Here is a 20033-nt window from a genome sequence, read left to right on the forward strand (position 1 = left end):
CAGCAATTTCTTGCATTAAAAATGACGGGCTTACTGCTTTGCTCACCGTTTGGCCGATGGGATATTTAGGTTGCCACGCTGTGGGGGGGATGAACCAGAAAAATGCCGTCATGGGCCGCAACCACTTCTTGTCAATCAAGTCAATCAATACGGTACTAAGCTGACAAGTACCTCACCTACCAAATGTGCCCAAGTACAGAATGCATGACTTTTGCAATAGTCAGCATGTCCAGCTGCCTGCCTCAGCTTGTGATTCATGACATACGTAGATGTTGTCAAGAGCAAACTCATGTGATACGCTTTTGAGAATCGAAAAAAAGTGTCGTGCCAACATCGGAGTTATATCTTCTCTGCCGAGGCGCCGAGGCGGTCTACTCGGGACCCGCTTTACACTGCCCCGACCCACACCACCGCTCGTCCGCCGATCTCCGCTAGGTTCGTTCCGCCTGCAACTTGCCGTACATCACGCAGTATGCATGCATGTACAGACCAAGTACTCTTTTGAGCAACAGGACATACGTACTAATTAATTACTACATGTGCTCGTGTCATGTAAAGCTTTGCAGAGGTGTTCCGCTTGCAGACAAAAACTATGTTGTATTATTAATTCAATATACTGCAGAATCCCCGCACCGCCAAGGTGGCATGGCGTGTAGCTTGACATGATACGACACAAGGATTGAATCAAACGGCCGCTGTTTTACGGCCCTCTATAAAATTTCATGCCAGGTAAACATGCTTGTCACATAAAAGCTCCAATAACCCCTAAAGCCTTCTGCCAGACGCCGAATAAATGCACACGAACCCCAAACTCCAAAGATGCAGCAAATTTAGAATCATATACTTGCATATGCTCATAGTAACTCGGCATCTTGTTTTATTCCTGATCACAACATAGGCTGTCCTGCAGCTTCTTCGCTCCGCTCTCTCATCTTTAGGACTGGAACGAGATGGCTTCCAGGCACCACACTTTATCTCCCGACAGCCCCGAAGCTGCCGAGTTGGTACCACCTGCAATTCCGTTCGTAATCGCTTCATGCACTTTTTACGGCCGTGATTGTTGCTGGTCCTATGCCTGGACAAGTCCTTCCTCGACGGAGGTGACACAAGTCGTGCCCCCAGAGGGCTGATGGGGTTCCGCGACGGCACCCCTTTTTTTTTCGGGACTGAAGGCCTGCAGCCGAGGTTCTTGTGGCCCTTTTCGGGCCCGCAACCATGTGTTTGATTTTACGCTGGATGCTTTTGCATGTCCACCTGGCGGTTATAGCCTCCACCTGTGGAGCGGCCCCCATCAACCAATGATGAGGCCACTCATCATACGGGGATATGGTTTAGTGGTATAATGCTTCCTTAGCAGCATCAAGTTGCCTTGATTGGAAGAGGTCCCGAGTTCGATTCTTGGTGTCTCCATTGTAACAGCATCACGCAAGTGATGTGGTGATGTTTTTTTGGTGTTTTGGTATTTTTGATGTTTTGGGTGGTTGTGCGCTGACACAACCCTACGGGGTGCTCCACCTTCAAGTTTTACGTGGTACACGCCGCGATTCGAATTTTGGGTTTTCAGAGTCTCTATGCTGAGTGTGATCTAATTCCAGATCCATCGGTGTATTTCTATTATTCTTATCAGACATACCGGTTTCTGGGTGCAGGTCAGTCACTATCTATTGCTTCTTGGTTTATCATGGCACCAACGTGGCCTCGGAGGCCCAACCTGGCTCGACCATGACAACGTTCTCAGGTTCCCGGATCCCCAAGCAGGCATGGCCGGGATGGAGCGTTGGCTGGTTCGGCAAAAAATCCATCAAGCATGTGGATCGAGTTTACGCCGATGTCAGGGTTTGGGAATTGTCCAAGTCTCTCACTGCCCAGAAATTTGTCGATTTCTCCTGGAGCTTTGTTTGTCTCCTCTTGTTGGCTAAAGATGATGAGTCTGCCAGTCTCTAGCGGAATATTAGCTGATTCTTTCCCAAAACGCCGAAATTTTCAGCCAGATTTTGGGAGTAATTCGGGTGGGAAATGGGGCCAAAACTACAAAAAAAGATACAGTCAGCAAACACTGCGCAGTGACAGCTACACCGTATTCACTAATCCTCTGGATGTTGTTTCGTTGTGCGCGGGGTTAATTTGGTTTCAAACATGGCTCGAAGCCAACTACGGCCTTTCAACTGCAGAAAAGCGTCCGTTACACATCCAAATATGACGGTATCGGGCTGGGGTATCGTCTCTTTCACATTTGGTTTCTCTTTTGGTCTGGGTAGCATATGGCGCTTTGAAGGGCTTCATCAAGAAGTGACTTTTTCGTCAGACAAGATTGTTCGTCATGGGATACACATGTCGCGATACGTGTCCTTCGAGCCGCTCTTTTACTTACAGAAGGCATGATATTACTCCCAAGCTGAGAGCCCTCAGAGTTATCTGGGATACAGTTCTACAAAGAATGGGGCCTCTGGAGTGAAGAGTAAGTGTTCCAGGCTGCCAGATCTCAAGCTCACGTTCAGATGTTACTCGTCAGAGCGGAGCGTCTCGAGGACATGGCAGTTCAACCAAGATATCGGGGCTTTTCTTATCCTCTCAAAACAAATGCGCATCGATTAGCCTTCAAGTACACTACGACTTGGATGACGAATCAGTGTCTTCTTTGGCCACGCCCACTCTTGGCTGAGTCCTCGGGACTAAAGCCGTCTGACACTAATACCGGGCCTGATCAACCCATTACCATGCCAGTCTAGTAGCACAAGGTCATTCTGAAGGGTGACTCTTGGAATACTAGTGTAGTGAGTATCAGATATGAGGTGTCGCTGTGTCCGCTAACCATGAAAAACAAAACTATGACGCTAAAGGGAGTAAGAGAGCGGTCTGTATTTAAGTGAGCACAAACTCCATTATTAACCTCATTTGAATAAAATTGTATCTATCATAATCCAGACTTCCACCCTCCCTCGGCCTCAAATATCCTACCAACCGCCTCACACACCGACAGCAGCCGCCTGTCCTGGTAACGAGGAGCAACCAGCGACAACCCAATGGGCATACCATTCTCCCCCATGAAGCCCGGGATATTGACCACGGGCGTGTGCAGCGCCGTCCAGATGACGCAAAAGGCCGCGCTGCCGGTGCTCTCCAGCCCCGTCGGCGCCTCGTCCGGCACGCTCGGCACGACGACGGCGTCGTACCCTGCAAGAATCTCATCGACGCGCGGCCTGGCCGCCGCGATGGCGTCAAAGGCCGCCAGCTGCTGCCGCCTCGTGATGGCCGCCGCGTTCTCGACCTGATCGACCAGGTAGGGCGACAGCTGGTCCCGCGCCCCCGCGTACTCGGGCCGGAACGCGCTGCGCCCGTCGCTGGTGATGACGACGCGGTGCCACTCGGGCAGCGCGTCCAGGTCCGCCGGCAGCGATATCTCGTCGACGGCGGCTGCGCCGTGCGCCCGGAGCAGGTCTGCGGCCTTTTGCATGGCGGCCTGGGTCCCCGGGCCGGCCTGCGGCCAGACGACGGTCTTGAGGATGGCGAACCTGGCGCCCTGGACGCCGGCAAAGGGAGGCCGGGGATCGTCGTCGTCACGGATGCCGAGCACGTCGGCCAGGAGCTGCAGGTCGGCGACGCAGCGCGCGTAGACGCCGAGGGTGTCGAGGATCAGCGAGTAGATCTTTTGGCCCTCGCGGCTGACGGCGTTCCAGGTGGGCTTGTAGGCGTAGATGCCGTTGAAGGAGCCCGGGCGGATGGTGCTCCCGCCGGTCTGGGTGCCGAGGGCGAGCGCGGCCTGCATGTCGCCGACGGCGGCGCCGCTGCCCGAGGACGAGCCGCCGGGGGTGCGGGCGGGGTCGTGCGGGTTGCGGGTCTTGGTGCCGGCGACGGTGGCGGCGAACTCGGTGGTGGTGGTCTTGCCGACGATGAGGGCTCCGGCCTGGCGGAGGATGGCGACGGGGCCCGAGTCGACGGCCGGCGCGTCGTTGGCGTAGATGGGCGAGTTGTGCTGCGTGGGCATGTCCTTGGTGTAGAAGATGTCTTTGACGCCGATGGCCACGCCGTGCAGCGGGCCGCGGCTCTCGGGGGGGATGCGGTCCAGATCCCGGGCTTGGGATAGGACCTGCTCGGGCTCTAGGTACGCCCAGGCTTGCACGGCATCGTCGCGGTCTTTGATCCTGTCGAGCAGCGACTGCGCATATCTCTCCACTGTGAGCTCGCCGGCGCGGACCTTTTCTAGGGTCTCGGATGCCGTCAAGCGATATGGCTCAAGCTGCATGATGAGCGGGTGAGGGTTTTTGAATTGAATAGCTGTGTCTGTGACTGATATTTGAATTTGTGAGGGGATGGTTTCTAGGAATTAATTTCTTGTTGTTCAACACCAAGTAAAATTGCCAACAACAAGATCCATATGTGGGTGACGATTCGCGCAAGTCGAGACAGAATTATGTGACGCCGTCTCCGGATAAGATAGATGTCTGACAGATCCAAGATGCCGAATTATTTACTCGATTTGAAACCGGACGCGGGGGAGCTTGGCGTGCATGTACATAGATCGACAACCCCCCGACCGGTCAACGGCATTGCACAACCCGAAGATAGATAGCAACTCCCGATGACAAGAGTGCGGATAACAAAGTGATATCAACCCATCCGATAGGCGGAAAGCGCTTCGGCGATGTAACGCATGAGGGGGAATCGACTACGGAGGCCCACTCATATCGCATCCCGATAAGATGTTGGTCACCCTTTTTCGGGACGCTTGTATCAATCTTCCGATGACGATGGAGGTATTCGTATTTGTATTTGTATTTGTATTTATATTTGTATTTGTATTTGTACTTGGATTTCTGCTGCTTGCGTCTGGTTTGAGGTGTTGTGAATGTCTTGTTTATCACTAGATTAGACCTGTTTGACTATTTCTTCCCTTTAATCTTTGCATCATTGCAAAAGCGAGTGTATCCCCGCATCATTCAAATACCCGTCTTGTCTTGCAGGAAATTCACCTATTCTTTCACATATATTGGACATCTTAGTCTCAATACAGTACAATGCCTGAACAATACCATGGCCACCCCGACTACGCGTTTGATCGCAACTTTCAAGGCTACGGCGAGAAGGGCCTGACTCTCAAATGGCCCAACAATGCCAAGATTGCCGTCTCCTTTGTCATCAACTATGAAGAGGTCGGTCCCCCCTGAGGCCACACTCCCTCAAAGTATTGCCACTGACACAACTCCCAACAGGGTGCAGAGCGCTCGGTCCTGACCGGCGACGGCATAGCCGAGCCCAACCTGCGCGAGCACGCAGCGGCTCACCCTCGCATCAACGAGCGCGACTACAGCGTGGAGTCGGAGTACGAGTACGGCAGCCGGGTGGGGTTCTGGCGCATGTTCCGGCTGTTTGAGAAGCACGGGCTCAAGTTCACGCTGTACGCGGTGGCGCAGGCGCTGGAGCACAACCCGGCGGTGGCGGAGCGGTGCGTCGAGGGCGGCCACGACGTCGCGTCGCACGCCTACCGCTGGATCGACTACCACGACTTCCCCGTCGACCGCGAGCGCGAGTACATCAAAAAGGCCGTGCTGTCCCTCAAGAAGCTGACGGGCTATGCGCCCCGCGGCTGGTACTACGGCCGCCCCTCGCCGCACAGCAGGAGCCTGGTGCCCGCCGTCTACGAGGAGCTGGGCGAGGAGCTGGTCTGGGCCAGCGACGCCTACGCCGACGACGTGCCGTACTGGACGGACCTGCCCATGGAGCGGGACAAGGCCGAGCCCAAGGGGTGCCTGATGGTGCCCTACTCGTACGACTGCAACGACTTCAAGTTCCTGTCGGCGGGCGCGGGGTTCCGCGACACCGAGGGCTTTGAGAACCACCTCAAGAACGCGTTTGATGTGCTGTACGAGGAGGGGGGCGAGGGCATGCCAAAGATGATGACGATCGGTCTGCACTGTCGCATCATTGGCAGGCCGGGAAGGTTCACGGCGCTCAAGAATTTTGTAGAGTACATTACGAGCAAAGAGGGCGTCTGGGTGGCGACGAGGACCGAGATTGCCGAGGCCTTTAAGGAGCAGTTCCCATACAAGAAGGGACAGCTGGCTTGAGACCTGGACTAGTCTAGAAAGTGGTTAAACAGAACGATTTTTAGTTGATAATATAACCAGCGTAAAAGCGTCAATTCAATCCCCCTGAACCATCTCGTTAAACATTTGCCACACCTCGGCGCCCCCCGGTGCCTCCTCGTCAACCTCCATAAAGGCATTCCGCACCGCATCCGACAGCACGCTGTCCATGCCCACGACCTCATCCTCTGGCAGGCACAGGTCCCTCGAGTCCAGCCGCAGCCTCTCTCCACCTCCTCCTCCTCCTACACCAAAGCCCCCATCCTCCGTCATCATGACCCGCAGCAGACTCCCCGACAGCGCATCAAACACATCCCTATACTTGACGGCGCCGGGCCACTTCTCCCCAAAAATGGCCAGGCTCTGGGAGCAGGCGCGCGTGGCCTCGAGGGCCTCGTAGCCGAGCAGGCGGCGCCCACCGCGCCAGACGCAGTAGACCAGGGTCAGGCCGGCGACGAAGCACGAGTGCAGGGCCAGCATGGTGTAGCTGAGGGTGCGCTGGCGCTCGAGGCGGCGGTAGGCGGCGCACACGCTGGCGGCGGAGTGGGCGACGGCGCGGAAGCGGGGGTCGGCGTGCGGGTCCAGCGTCGGCAGCAGCGCCGTCAGCAGCAGCAGCACCGACTTGTGGTACTGCAGCTCGAAAAAGTCCCGGCTGTCGTGGTGCTGGCTCTCCGGGTCGTACATCCAGCCGGGCGACGAGGGCGCCCCGCCGTCCACCGTGCTCCGCTTCGGCGGCGGGTGCGGCACGCGGACCCGCCACTCGTCCAGCTCGCCCTGCAGCGAGGATATCTCGGCGGCCAGGTCGGCCGGCGTGGGGGATTCCTGCCGGTTGACGCGGTAGATGCGGCTGTGGATGCGGGACTGGATGCGGTGCAGCTTGACGATGTGGATAAACGGCAGCACGTTGGACCACGTCAGGGGCGATCCGCTCGACGGCGTGGCCGTCAGGTCGCGCAGGTCCGGGTCTGGGCTCGGGAGCTCGGCGTCGATCTCCCTGTCGTCAATGGCGAAGGGGCGGCCCAGCACGCCGCTGGTCAGCCGGTCGAGGCAGTAGGCGGCCCAAAAGACGCGGCACCGCATCTCGACCGCCCTGGGACTGCTGTTGTTGCTGGGCAGAGGAGCGGTGCGTCGGCGGCGGTGGAATCCCAGCTCGATGCAGAGGGTCACTGCGTGTCGAACCTGCGACCAGGACCCGGCCCCGTATGGTGATCTCTGGCCATGCAGCGCAAGCAGCAGCAGGAACTGCACCGTCCCGAGGTTGTGCTGCTCCAGGATGTAGTCCATGTGCTGGATGGCGGCCTTGAGATGCGTCTCTGGATGCACGCCGCTCGGCTTGTTGGTCAGCTGGAGGAAGCGTGACGAGATGGCGTAGATCAGATGCATGACGCCGCGCTGCTGGATCGAGAGCTCCCCCTGCTCGTACTGCTTCTCGAAAAGATGGGTGTAGAGCCTCCTGTCCAGGATCGGCCAGTGGGTATGGAGCCTGTCGAAAAACACGTCAAACAGCATCCCCGCCGCCTCGCGACCAGGAAACGCCGCCGCCGTCCCAATGACCACCGAAGCTGGGCTCGTGGGGCTCGGGGGCATGGCGGGGGTCTGGTCGTAGTCTGCCGCCGCCAGGTACTCGCCCGTCCCAAAGATGGCCCGCCGGCCCCTGGAGCTGTCAAAGATGGACGCCTGCAGCATCCGCGCGATGGTGGCGCCCGAGGTGGAGCCTAGGTAGCACGGCTCCGTGTCGGCATCGCCGCTCCCGGAAGCCCGGAGGGATAGGTATGCCACCCCGTCCACCAGCGACGAAGACTCGGCGTCGGAAAAGGAGCCGATCAGTGGGTCCTGCCGGCTCCTGCGCCGAAACGCGGGAGACTCGGGGGCTTTTTCTCGGTAGCCATCCTCGACGCCACGATCCGGCACGGCTATCGGGCTGATCGTCGAGCCCGCATGAGGTGGCGGGTTTGGATCCGCGAGGGATGCCGGTGCTGGTGCTGGTGCTAGTGCTGGTGCTGGTGGAGCAGCGACAAAGTGGTCTTCTGCGAAACCGGGTAGGCGGGATTCCAGAAAGGCGATGCGCTCTTCCAGTGCCGCAATGTAGCTGGAGAAAGGTGGATTGAGTTAGGTTTTGCTTTCTTGGATTGGCTTGCTTGTAGCCCAAGCAATGCACATGGTCAGGCAGCTCCACTCACAGTGACTTTCCCCCTGGATACTGAGGCCGCACGGGACGTTCGTATATACAAGGCACTTTTGCTTTTTCGCACGACCTGCACACTGGATGAACGCCATCGCACTGTTGTATTCATTCATCAGCATGCATTCACATAGTTACCTAGTCGTCGATAGGGGCCCTTTGTCCGTGCTGGGCATACCCTCTGTTTCCTCCGCTTGCAACGCTTGCAGGCCAAGGCAACCCGGGGCTGCTTCCTCGTGCTACTCTCGCTGGCCGGTCCCACCGAGTTGGAGCCGGTATCTGGGGGACAATCTAGGGTCCATTCTCCGTTGAGTGGTGCCACAATGTTCCAATCCATCATGACGAAAAGGACAATCGGGATACAGTCGGCCAGAAAGGGCTGTGTGTCACTCTGCTAAATGACGGAATATTCTCACCCGCAGCATCCAAATGATGCAACGAGGAAATAAGGTGTGGCTGACTATGTTGCACAGCTGCACAGTTGCACCCGTCATCTCGGCACTGATAAGTCAATCCATGCTATCTCTGATCTGCAGCGTTGGATGCTTGTTATTTACTCCACTTCTGGGGAGCGGGCTGGCCCCCCAAAATGAGGAGAAGGCCGACAACGCTTACGGCTCCAATTGGCCGATATCGTCGTCGTCGAGATAAGCAGCAGCTGTCGTCCCCACATGGTGCTTTGCCTCTCCAGCTTGGGGATAGAGTGATATCCATTTTTCCCCCCATGAAGCCACAAGGTACCCAGGGAATCTGACTGGGCCAAGGCCTGGGCAGATTGAACAAATGTCTTGCCATCTGGTACTCGGGCCTTGGTCGACCTCGGATGCTTTTCGATAGCAGCCAATTAACTTTTGTCGGTTGCAAACAATCCGATACATGGTTGCTATCTATTTTTTCGTGGTATTATAGGTAATTACTAGAACTAGTCTGGTCTAGTCTAGCCTACTTACAACTTAACCAGGGGGCCACTATCAAACCGCAGTCATGTCGTTGATTTAAATATAAGCTTGTAAATGATATTAAGGAGCCGGCATCCAACCACTTGCCTCGTCCGACGGGGAGATCTGCGTGGACATCGGCTTCTTTGACTGAGGGCATAATTACTCCGAGATTTACTCCCTTGTATTAGACTAGTGCGTGAACAAAACCCTCCACACAGCAAATGGCTCGGATCACAACACCGAGCCTCACGGCCGTCAAGGCCCCCTTTCAGTCCAAAGAGACGTTCGTCTCCTGGCTGGAGGCGCCCGTCGGCACCGAAGATGGACGTCCTCCCCTCGGCGACCCGGGCTGGTCAAACATGGACCTGGAGCCGACGCCACCGGAGCAGCGGACCTGGACTTGGTTCAACCTGCCAATGTACTGGTTCTCCACCATGTTTGGCATCACGGGTTGGAACGTGGCGGCCGCGCTCATCGTGGTGGGCCTGACCTGGCAGCAGGCTTTCATCTCGTGCATCCTCGGAGCCCTTTTGGCGTCTGTCGTTGTCGTCGCCATGGCGCGTCCTGGTGCAAAATACCACATTGGATAGTGAGTGTCTACTGTGTCTCACGACATGCTTTCCTCGATATTTTTTCATTCACCAGACAGAGAGACACCAGACAGAGAGACACACTTACCAACATCCCATCTCCCCCCTTCTCAGCCCCGTCCTCGCCCGTTCCGTCGTCGGCATGTACGGAGCCTACTTCTTCGTCTTCATCCGGGCGGTGGTCTGCATCGTCTGGTTCGGCATCCAGACCTTTTACGGCGGCAACCTGCTCAGCGTGTGCTTCCGCTGCATATTCGGCGACTCGTGGCACCAGTGGCCCAACCGGCTCCCCGACGGCGCCGACGTCACCTCGAAGCAGCTGCTCGCCTTCTTCCTGGTGTGGCTGCTCAAGTTCCCCTTCACCTGGGTGCACCCGACCAAGATCCACTACATCTTCACCGTCAAGGGCGTCGTCATGCCCATCGCCTGCCTGGGCCTGTTTGGCTGGTGCATGGCCAGCGGCACCGGCGTCGCCGACATCAACAAGGCCAACGCCGACGGCCACGAGGCCGCCTCCAGCACCCCGCTCGGCTGGGCCATCATGAGCGGCATCAACGTCATCATGGGCTCGCTGTCGCCCATGCTGGTCAACCAGCCCGACCTGGCCCGCTACGTCCAGAAGCCGCGCAACGCCGGCCTGCTGCAGGGCGTCTGCGTCTTTTTCGGCCAGGTCCTCGTCTTCTTCCTCGGCCTGGCCTCCACCACCTCCATCCAGGGCAAGTGGGGCGAGGCCTACTGGAACCCCTGGGACCTGCTGGACGCCATCCTGGATCACTACTGGACCCCCGGCGCGCGCGCCGGTGTCTTCTTCGTCTCCTTGAGCTTCCTGTTTGCCGTCTTTGCCACCAACCTCGGCTGCAACTCCATCCCCTTTGGCGCTGACATGACTGGCCTCTTCCCCAGGTGGCTCACCATCAAGAGGGGTCAGATCCTGTGTGCCATCCTGGGTGTCGCCGTCGTGCCGTGGAAGCTCATTGCCGGCGCAGAGGCGTTTCTGTCATTTCTTGGCAGCTACAACATCTTCATGGCTCCGCTGTGTGCCGTAAGTCTCTCACCTCTTTGGTCTTTTTTTTTGTCCGAATAATCATGAATCAATCCCCTGCGAGGTTGGAGTTTGATCTCCACTGACACAAGATGAAAACCACACAACAGATCATCATCGTCGACTACTTCTTCAACCGCAAGGGCAACCTCCACGTCCCATCCATGTTCCACGCCCGCAGGGGCGGGCTGTACTGGTTCTGGTCCGGCGTCAACTGGGTGGCCGTCTTCTCGTGGGTCAGCGGCGTCGTCATGGGCCTGCCGGGGCTCGTGGGCCAGTACCAGCCGCAGATGGTCAGCCAGGCCGCAAAGTACATGTACATGATGGGCTGGCAGCTGACCTTTGTGGCCTCGGCCGTCGTCTACATGGTCTGCCTGCAGTTCTTCTTCAAGCCCAGGGTCCTGCCCGACGAGTGTGCCGCTCTTGCCGGCGCGGCCTCTTTTGAGTGGCTCGCCAACGAGGGCCGCGAAGGCTTTTTGGACGGCGAGAGGGCCGTGGCTCCGGCGTCGGCCAGTGCAGAGCATGTCATTTATGCGCCGCCCACGCCGACCGGGGCAGACGAGGGTTCCGGCGGAGAGTCGAAATGGTCCAAGGTCTGAGGTCTTTTTGAAGCGTCTTCCAGGAGTGTGCTGGGTTGGCTACCTACCTTAGCTATTAAGGGCGTAAAGTGTGTTGTTTTGGTAATGAATGATAGAATATACAACTTTTTAGCGGAAACCTGACAGCTCAGGAAGATCTGATTGCACCTGCGCCGATACTGGTCAAGTGCGTGAGGATCACCAGATCAGTATGGATCAAAAACTGCCGTGAGACTTTGTACCGTCCATACTGTATGTATTTTCCCCCTTGTGCGATCGACCAAGCTTGCAAGATACTGGTGCTTATTATTAGCACATTATCCAACATGCCAAGTAGTTGTTGGCACGGAACCCGGAATTATCTACTCTATTTCTTTCGCACTGTTTTGGGGGCGCATATCCTAGTGTGGAGTCCTCGTCGCACTTCAACTGCCCATTTGAGCAAAAGCTTAAACCAAATCTCTATTTTTGTCTCGGGGCTCAAAGCAAAAAAAAAAAAAAAGTGACAGGCTCACCGCAGTGTTGGATTCCCCGCAGAATAGCCGACGAAATGCCAGATGCGTCCGACGGGGGGCCACAATTGAGCCACTCAGCCCGCCCGTCAATTGCGGTCCGGATCGTGCTCCTGGTTTCGAAAATGGCCAAAGAGGAAGTAGTTTTGATGGCCAAGATTTTGCATGGCCAAATGATTGCATTTGGTGGTGTTGCATGGCGAGAACTCCTGTCGTCTGGTCTTTTTGACGGCAGTATGGGTCGGTGCCAGGCAGAGACGAGATGGTTCGTCGGGAACAGAAAGCAGATTAATATAAATATTGGCATCGTCAGCCGTACTTGTCGACATTTTCGGTTTTTATCTTCATCCTCCTCTGGACATAGATTTTCTACAGTCTGTATTTTGCAGTCCGTTTCCTTTTTTTCCTGTTTTCTTTCTGCTTTTTTTCTTCATTTCCTTGGTGCAAGTCATCTCACATTTGTCAGTCTGTTTTTGTTCTCGGCCAAAAATATCGTTCTTCCTTTTTTTCCGAATCCCCGCAAACAAAAATCCGCAAACATGCAGACCTCCTTCGCCACCATCAGCCAGCTCATGGTCGTCCTTCTGGCGGCCGGCACCCTCGCCGCCCCATTGAGCACCACCGCCGCCGAGGAACCAAAGCTCGAGGCCCGCCGGGATTCGCGCTGCGCCGACGAGGGATTCGGCTGCACTCAGCTCTGCTACCCGGGCACCAACAAGTGCGGCTGGGTGGCCATTCCTCCTCCGCGCCCCAAAGCGGCCAAGCGTGAAGAGGCTGTGCAGATCGACGAGACCGTCGAGGTCGCCGAGGCCCCCCGGCTCGAAGCCCGCCGGGATTCGCGCTGCGCCGATGAGGGATTCGGATGCACTCAGCGCTGCTACCCGGGCACCAACAAGTGCGGCTGGGTGGCCATTCCTCCTCCCCGCGCAAAGACTGCCAAGCGCGACGAGGTCAACGAGACAATCGAGGTTGCAGAGGCAGAGGCCGACTCCGGGGACGCTGCTCCCATCGAGGCCCGCCAGACTTGCGACCGTGACCGCGGATTCGGCTGCAGCTACCGGTGCTACGGCAACCAGTGCACCATGGTTCCCAACCCGCCGCCCCGCAGCGGTTGAAAAGCCCCAGAGGCAGTTGTCGAGATTGTCGATGAGCAGGCTCTGATTAGGCCCTGGGTACGGCCATGTATATAAAACTCCAGGGAGAGTACACTGGCTTGATGGAATCAGCCTGCAAGTTTGCTTTTGTTGTTTGCATTTTTTTTTTTTTTTTTTTTTTGGGGAGCGGGTTCTGTAACTTTTGTACATAGCGCACAGCGAATTGAACGCATTTTCATAACGAGCGTTTCCATGGCAGCTCCTGGTGCGCATCTTTCTGCGCCAAGCTTGTTTGTTTCAAGTTAGGGTTGAATCCTGGAATGTTAGTTAAAAATGTCGCTTTAGCATGGCACGACTACCTTGCTTGAAACCTCCGTAGTGAGCTGAGCGTATTTTTCTGGAATAAACGGCACAAACAGATAGAGGTTTTGTGTTCATTACTCTCGGCACCGTGAGGTGCTGGACCAACTACCGTACTTATTTAATAGGTAGATACCGAGCTAGGCGAAGCACCTGAAGGCAGCAAAGCCTTGCGCTGAATCTTCTTTCCGTGATCTCAGATCGTGATCGCAGATCTATATGTTCAAAGGCAAGCAAAACAGAAGAAGAAAGAAAAAAGTGAAGGAAATAAAAAATAAAAGCAGATTTTGAACGTTAAGGCCATGTTGCCTTGAGTCATTCCAAACCAGATCGCTCGCTAGTTTCCAGTAGCAGTGTCAGATTGATAAAAAGACCAACCAGTCAATCCACCAACAAAAGCGCACAAGTGATCTTGGACAGCGCTCAACCTGCAAAACAAAAAAAAAACTAGGAGAAGGAGAGAATAGAAGAGAAGGAAGAAGAAGAAGAAGAAGGAAAAGAAAGAGAAGAAACCGCCACCCGAGTCGAAAACCCCTCACATCATCCCAGGCTGTTGTGGCCTAAAGGGCATCGGGGGCATACCACCGCCCTGTTGAGCTTGTTGGAGCATGCCGCCGCCCTGTTGACCATGAGGGAACAGGGAGAAGCGACTGTGGCCCTCAGGACAGGGCGGGCACTCTCCTCCTCCTTCTTGGCCTCCGCCTTCGCCTTGGCCCTCCATCTGCCGGCGCTTGAGGTTCTCGAGGTCTCGACGCCCCATTTGCGGAAGCCTCATTGACGAGCGCCCCATGGGCGGCAGGCAGTGACAGTTGCCGGCGTTCATCGGGATTCCGATGCCCATGCTGCCGGCCAGGGTGGCTCCGGCGGCCGCACCGCCCAGGAAGCCGCCTCCCGCCATGCCAGCCGCGATCGGTCCGCCCATTCCACCACCCGCCCCCTGGCCCCCCATCGCCGCCGCGGAGCCCGCTGCCCCCTGGCCGACGCCCTGGCCGGCGGCTCCCGGTGCCATTGCTGCTGCGCCCGTGACGGCCGTCTGCGGGTTCATTGGGCCTTCGCGCATCATTGGTCTGCGCAACGGTCCCGAGCGCATCATCGTCCCTGGTGCCATGCCTCCTCCGGGTGGTGGGACTCCTCCTCGCATCATTGCCCCCGGTGCCATGCCTCCGGGTGGCGGAACTCCTCCTCGCATCATTGCGCCCGGCGGTGGTGCACCGGGCGGTAAGCCTCCCCGCATCGGCGGTCCGCCCATCATTGGTCTGCGCAGCATTGGTCTGCGCAGCATCGGTCTGCGGAAGAAGCTTCCCCCACGCATGGCAGCTGTCTTGGGCACCGTAGCGGCCTTGGCGACTCGTGCGCCCTTTCCTAACCGGGCCAGCTTGAGTCCGTTTTGCAGTAGCGCGCCGCCCTTGAGGGCAAGGCCCACGGGTCCTGGGATCGCAAGCTTGCTGGCAAAGCTGAACAAGCCACGTCGGACGTGGTTTTCGGGCTGTGCTGGGGCTGGGGTGCTGCTGCTGCTGCTACTGCTGGTTTTGACGTCGCGTGCCACGACCTCGGGCTTCTTCTCCTCCTCCTTCACCTCCTCCTCGTCTTCCTGGGCAACTTCGATGGGATCCCTGCTCACGGGTTCGGTAACGGGCGCGGCGTCTCCGTGTGCAGGGTCGACGTTGCGGGCAGCGAGGCTGGTCTCGTCTGGGATGCTGACGGGCTTGGCTAGCGCGGGGGCGCCGACAGCCACGATAGCGACGAGTCTGAGTACATTTGAGAGTTGCATTTCTTTGGAGTTGAGAAAATGAAAAATCCAAAGAATGTCATCAAGGGAAGAATGTCATCAAGGGAAAAAATGAATCGTGCATAGAGAAGGAAAAAAAAAAAAGAACGTCTATAAGAAAATAAAAACCCGGAAACCCCAACGAAACAAAGGAAAACCAAAGGAGTGAAAACGGAAAATAAACAGTCAGTTTTTGACAGTTCAAAGCCGGGTAAGAGGAAAAAAAAGAGAGGGAAATGACAAAGTGTGGAAGTGGCGGGGTGGGGGCTCTTTTTGTACGCATTGAGAAATTTTAAAATGGCACTTTCTGGCAACTATGCTGATCATACAAATTTCTGTATAGGATAACTTGCTAAAGGCCAATTCCAATGATGTAGCGGGCAACACCCATGCGGCCCTACACATGATGGCACCATGTAGAAGCCATGTGCACCGTACGGCGACAGGGTTGTTTTCACGATCTACCCTTAATTGATCGGCAATTCTCAAGAATAGATTGACATAGGTCAGGTTAAGGGTCTCTTGTTTAGGGCTGCCGTCAGGGTTGAACCAGGCATAACATTGAAGCTAGTGCCATTTATCTGTGTTTGGATTCCCTTAAAAGATAATGGGGTCATTCTTTTGATGGATAACCAAACTCTTCAAGGCATCGTTATTAATTCGTCCAAGTAGAAGGTTAACTCTTTTTGGCAAGTCTCCAAAAGCCTCCAAAGCTCCGATGTTGCGTTCATATTTGAGAATGACTAGCCTTTCCTTTCAGAAATAAGTTGTCAAGGCCTCTGTCGCCAATGGCAGTAGCTTGCTCCTTTTTTTTTTGGGGGGGAATGGCGCAGTGGTTAAGCGCCATGGCTGTTACTTGAGTAACGTAGGTTCGAATCCTGCTCCCTCCACCTCCTCCCCGCTTACCCGTGGCAAGGATAACCCGGCTGGCTATCGACAACAACCACCCGCCTGTGCCGTCGAGCCCACACTTGTTGGGAACTTCGTCTCCATGGCTACAAACGACCGACAGCTCCGCTGTTTGGACACAGGCCCCTCTCGATGAAGAGCCGTCAACTGCCGTCAGACGAATCCTCCGTGCGCCTGAAGGCACGGGGTCGCGTCAGTGAACAAACCTGTAAGCAGGACCGGGCACGAACCCGGTCAGGCTCGATTCGCTTCTATGCCCTTGTTTTCCGCTGTGTAAATAGAGAAAATAGAAAGCGCGCCGAGATACCCCTCGGGAGGTTGCTAACGGCCGGCTAATGAGCCGGGCCGAGCCCGGCGTTAAATAATACTACTACTACTACTACTACTACTACTCCTTTTTTTTCACTTTCGTATTTACTATTTTGACCATTTTAGATGTTTGAAAAAGCGGAGATGACGCCCACATCCCATTTGCATAAGGTACGTACCTCTCCCGTAATAATTAACCTCGCAAACACGACGTCGTGACAAAGTTTATACGAGCCAACTCGCACTCTCCACGCGCATCAAACCAGACATGTGGCAAGGGTTCGATGTCCAAAGTTAGTAGTTGGTACGAATTCAAAGGCGCAATACATCACGTGCACCTTTTTTTGGGATCTACTCCTTGTCCTTTTTAATGCTAAGCCACCCGCGTCATGACAAAAATAGGCTCTTTATTATTTACCCTGCTGATTGCATTATATTTTTTAATTCAGTAACCCCACATTCCCACTTTAAGCCATTAGCTCGTCAACTTTCTTTTTTTTTTTTCTTTCTCTCATTTCCGGGATTGTTCTAGAGAACTGCCGGACCTGGAGGCCGGTGTAGAGGTCGGTGTGGTCTCGGCCTGCTGCTCCGTCTTTTGGCCCCCATCTGCTTGAGCCTTGGCCTTGGACTTGAGGTCCGTATTACCCACACCAACGGTCAACAATAGACTCAGTGCGGAACACACTGTGAAAAAGATGAAGATGTAATGCAGCCCGCGCATGTACACGGTCAGCACCAGGTCCACATCCTCCCTTGCCAAACCCAGCGCGTCGATGGTGTAGGCCGACGACGTCAGGCTCGCAATGGTCTCTTGGGAGAAGCCGGGGCGGCCCGACAGGTCCTGCTTGAGGGTGTTGTTGAGGATGGCGCCCGAGATGACGAGCCCAAAGGCGCCGCCGATGGTGCGGATGAAGTTGCGCAGGCCAGTGGTCACCGCCCGGTCCCGGCTGGCCGAGTTGGCGTACATGCCGACCAGCGTCGGCTGCAGGGTCAGGCCCGTGCCGAACCCCTGCACTATCAGGATGGCGACGAGCGCGCCCACCACCGTCGACCGGTCAAACATCAACGTCAGGCCGTTGCCCAGCGTCCACAGGGCGAACCCGACCAGGATGCAGGGCATGTAGCGGCTCTTGCGCGCCATGTACAAGCCGGAGAGGATGGAGGCAACGGACGAGGTGATGACGAGACTCAGGAGCAGGACACCTGAGAGGAGAGGCCCGTTGCCGAGGACGGATTGGAAGTAGATTGGTAGGTAGAAGAAGGCGCCAAAGTAGGCCAGGCCTGTGAGGAAGGTCTGCGCATACAGGTAGGCGCAATGTGGGTAGCCGTACAGTCGCAGCGGCATGATGGGCATGGCGGCGACCTTCCATTCGTACAGCACAAACGCCACGGCGAGGACGCAGCCCGCAACTAGGGTTCCGACCAGAAACGGCGACCCCCAGGCGTAGGTGACACCTCCCCCCGATAGCGGGATCAAGACCAAAAGCACCGATGCCAGGTTCAGCACGATGCCGCCGTGGTCGATGCGCTTGATCTTTTCAAAGTAGGTGCTGCCGTCGTGGTGTCGGAGGGTGAGGAAGAAGAAGATGACGGCGGCGGTGGGGGCGGCCAGGAGCGGCACCATCCAAAACACCCAGCGCCAGTTGGCCTTTTCGACCACCACCCCGCCGATGAAGGGGCCGACGCCGTTGGCGAGCGAGATCATGGCGCCGAGCACGCCCTGGTACTTGCCGCGGTTCTCGAGCGTCGTGATGTCGCTGACGATGATCATGACGATGCTGTTGATGCCGCCGCCCCCCACACCGGCGATGGCCCGAAAGGCAAACAGCTGCTCCTTGGTCCTGGCAAAGCCGCAGAGCAGATCGCCGAGGCCCATGAGGCCCAGGCACACGAGGAGCAGGTTCTTGCGCCCAAAGATGTCGGAAAGCCGCCCGTTGATGAGCTGAAACGCCGTCGACGCGATCAGGAACGACGCCCCGATCCACGACGTCGCCGCGCCCGTGTCCAGGTCCTCGGCAATGGCCGGTATCGCCGTGGATACGCTGGTCTGGTCGATGAAGGACACGAAGAGCGAGATGGAGAGCGCGGGAAAGGCGAGCAGCAGCTGGCGCGTCGTCATGGCGCTGCGCTGCCCGCCCACGCTCTCGGCGTCGCTGTCGTCGCCGTCATCATTCGAGTTTTGCGTCAACGGCTGTTCGGCGACTTTTGGCCGATGCTCAATATTGTTATCGAGGTCCCTGTCGGCGGCAGGTCTGTTGTCCTCCAGGTCGACATTGTCGCTCCGTGACTTCTCATTCCACATGACAGCTACCACACTCGCCCGAGACGCATGTGTGTTGAGAAAATCGATGAGCCTCAATCGACTGGTGGCCAAGGAGCTTCGAATCTATTCAGGTAAATACAACATTGATTTGCCAAGGTATGATGTCGCAACTCTCTTCCGGGCAATAGAACCAAACACTTTCGGTTTTTCACATTGCAACCGGGAGTAGAATCGCTCCCGATAAGCCGGCGTCCCGTCATCTCTGTTGAAATTTCTCCGGAATCGATCGCACAACGTCGTTTTTTGCCGCCCGACTTTTCGGAGACGGGGATCCCGCTCCACGACGTCACAAGCGAGGGGGAAATTCCCCTATCGAGACCCATTGCGTCGGCAGATTTTGAGCCGATGGCACTTGGCATCAGCTCCACATTAAACACAACCAGACGTCTTATCACTGGACAGTCGAGGTCCAATCAATAGTTGTTGGAAGCAGAAAAATGTAGTCTACAACTAATCTAGGTCTAGTCTAGTTCTAGAAATAGTTTTTTTTCACAAGTTCATTAAAATTGTGCACAAAACTGCATAGTTCTTGACATCAGCAAAGAGACCATTACACGAAACAACTACTGAAAGGATCCTATGATTACGAACTCTCCGGCCTTCTCTTCTGGTACGGTACAGTGGCTCTTGGTCGTGGTGTATCTCGTGGATATTTCTCCCCTGATCGCTCCAAGTTTTCAAGATTGTTATCTTAGGCCACCCGCCATCATCCATGATTTGACTGCAGCCACTCACAAATTATCAAATGAATCTGAGAAAACTGAAAAGCATGATTATTGGTCGATTTCGGCGACATAATACGTTACAGTGAGTGACTCCGAATCAGATCAGGTTAAATGTACTACGTTGATTATGAAGGCCATACACTTCTGACAATCGCCCAAGATTACAAACATGATGAATGAAAGATATAAGGTTGACATACGAGAATATTTGCTGCCTGTCTGCTTTTCAACCATATTGACCTTTGAACCTTTCCATGCCATTCGGCTCCTTGGCTCTATTTATCATAGGGTCTTTGTAGGAACACTTACCAGCTTCCGCATATCAAGAGACCGCACTGAGCCATGGCAAGGCCTGGCCGTTGACAGAAGGCCTAAATACGTAATCAAATCATGCACTTTCTTCAAATTCGCAAAAAGAAAAGAAAAGAGAAATAAAAAATAAAAATAAAGAAAAATAGAAAATAATAGACCATCCATTACCAACTTCGAATAATAAATGGTTCATCTCCAGGAGCTGATACCTCGACATTTATATTACGATCAAGGTATCGGGGTAACCTGTTCTTATGGTAAAGTACAGTGGGTTGAAGCAACTGAGCGTCTGACTGGGTAACTGG

General features: G+C 55.6%; 7 protein-coding genes, 1 non-coding gene and 1 pseudogene across 9 annotated transcripts; 5 read left to right on the forward strand and 4 right to left on the reverse strand.

The window, feature by feature from the left end:
* The first annotated feature begins 1320 nt into the window (after positions 1-1320).
* Positions 1321-1410, forward strand: MGG_20130. Its single transcript has one exon. It is a non-coding gene; the product is annotated as a tRNA-Ala (tRNA).
* Positions 1411-2914: 1504 nt separating this feature from the next.
* On the reverse strand, positions 2915-4243 carry MGG_05827 (glutamyl-tRNA(Gln) amidotransferase subunit A; the record flags this gene model as incomplete). The annotated part of the gene is made up of 1 exon (XM_003711606.1): positions 2915-4243. The coding sequence occupies one exon, from the start codon at positions 4241-4243 to the stop codon at positions 2915-2917; it is 1329 nt and encodes a 442-aa protein (XP_003711654.1).
* Positions 4244-4910: 667 nt separating this feature from the next.
* Positions 4911-6065, forward strand: MGG_05828 (chitin deacetylase 1; the record flags this gene model as incomplete). The annotated part of the gene is made up of 2 exons (XM_003711607.1): positions 4911-5150; positions 5211-6065. Exons 1-2 carry the CDS (start codon positions 5016-5018, stop codon positions 6063-6065), a joined length of 990 nt encoding a protein of 329 aa, XP_003711655.1. The 5' UTR covers positions 4911-5015.
* Positions 6066-6140: 75 nt separating this feature from the next.
* Positions 6141-8500, reverse strand: MGG_05829 (uncharacterized protein; the record flags this gene model as incomplete). Its single annotated transcript, XM_003711608.1, has 3 exons — positions 8444-8500; positions 8264-8364; positions 6141-8172 (listed from the first exon to the last, which is right to left on the reverse strand). Exon 3 carries the CDS (start codon positions 7767-7769, stop codon positions 6141-6143), a length of 1629 nt encoding a protein of 542 aa, XP_003711656.1. The 5' UTR covers positions 7770-8172; positions 8264-8364; positions 8444-8500.
* Positions 8501-9427: 927 nt separating this feature from the next.
* Positions 9428-11437, forward strand: MGG_05830 (allantoin transporter; the record flags this gene model as incomplete). Its single annotated transcript, XM_003711609.1, has 3 exons — positions 9428-9795; positions 9911-10838; positions 10949-11437. 3 exons carry the CDS (start codon positions 9428-9430, stop codon positions 11435-11437), a joined length of 1785 nt encoding a protein of 594 aa, XP_003711657.1.
* A 1030-nt stretch (positions 11438-12467) lies between these two features.
* On the forward strand, positions 12468-13043 carry MGG_05831 (uncharacterized protein; the record flags this gene model as incomplete). Its single annotated transcript, XM_003711610.1, has 1 exon — positions 12468-13043. One exon carries the CDS (start codon positions 12468-12470, stop codon positions 13041-13043), a length of 576 nt encoding a protein of 191 aa, XP_003711658.1.
* Positions 13044-13917: 874 nt separating this feature from the next.
* Positions 13918-15153, reverse strand: MGG_05832 (uncharacterized protein; the record flags this gene model as incomplete). Its single annotated transcript, XM_003711611.1, has 1 exon — positions 13918-15153. The coding sequence occupies one exon, from the start codon at positions 15151-15153 to the stop codon at positions 13918-13920; it is 1236 nt and encodes a 411-aa protein (XP_003711659.1).
* Positions 15154-15968: 815 nt separating this feature from the next.
* Positions 15969-16040, forward strand: MGG_20131 (annotated as a pseudogene). The gene has a single exon. The product of its transcript is annotated as a tRNA-OTHER (tRNA).
* Positions 16041-16878: 838 nt separating this feature from the next.
* Positions 16879-18751, reverse strand: MGG_05833 (vacuolar basic amino acid transporter 1). Its single transcript, XM_003711612.1, has one exon. The coding sequence runs from the start codon at positions 18668-18670 to the stop codon at positions 16880-16882; it is 1791 nt and encodes a 596-aa protein (XP_003711660.1). The 5' UTR covers positions 18671-18751; the 3' UTR covers position 16879.
* Between the last annotated feature and the right edge of the window lie 1282 nt (positions 18752-20033).

Source organism: Pyricularia oryzae, chromosome 3, assembly GCF_000002495.2.
Source record: "Pyricularia oryzae 70-15 chromosome 3, whole genome shotgun sequence".
Classification (NCBI taxonomy): Eukaryota; Fungi; Ascomycota; class Sordariomycetes; order Magnaporthales; family Pyriculariaceae; genus Pyricularia; species Pyricularia oryzae.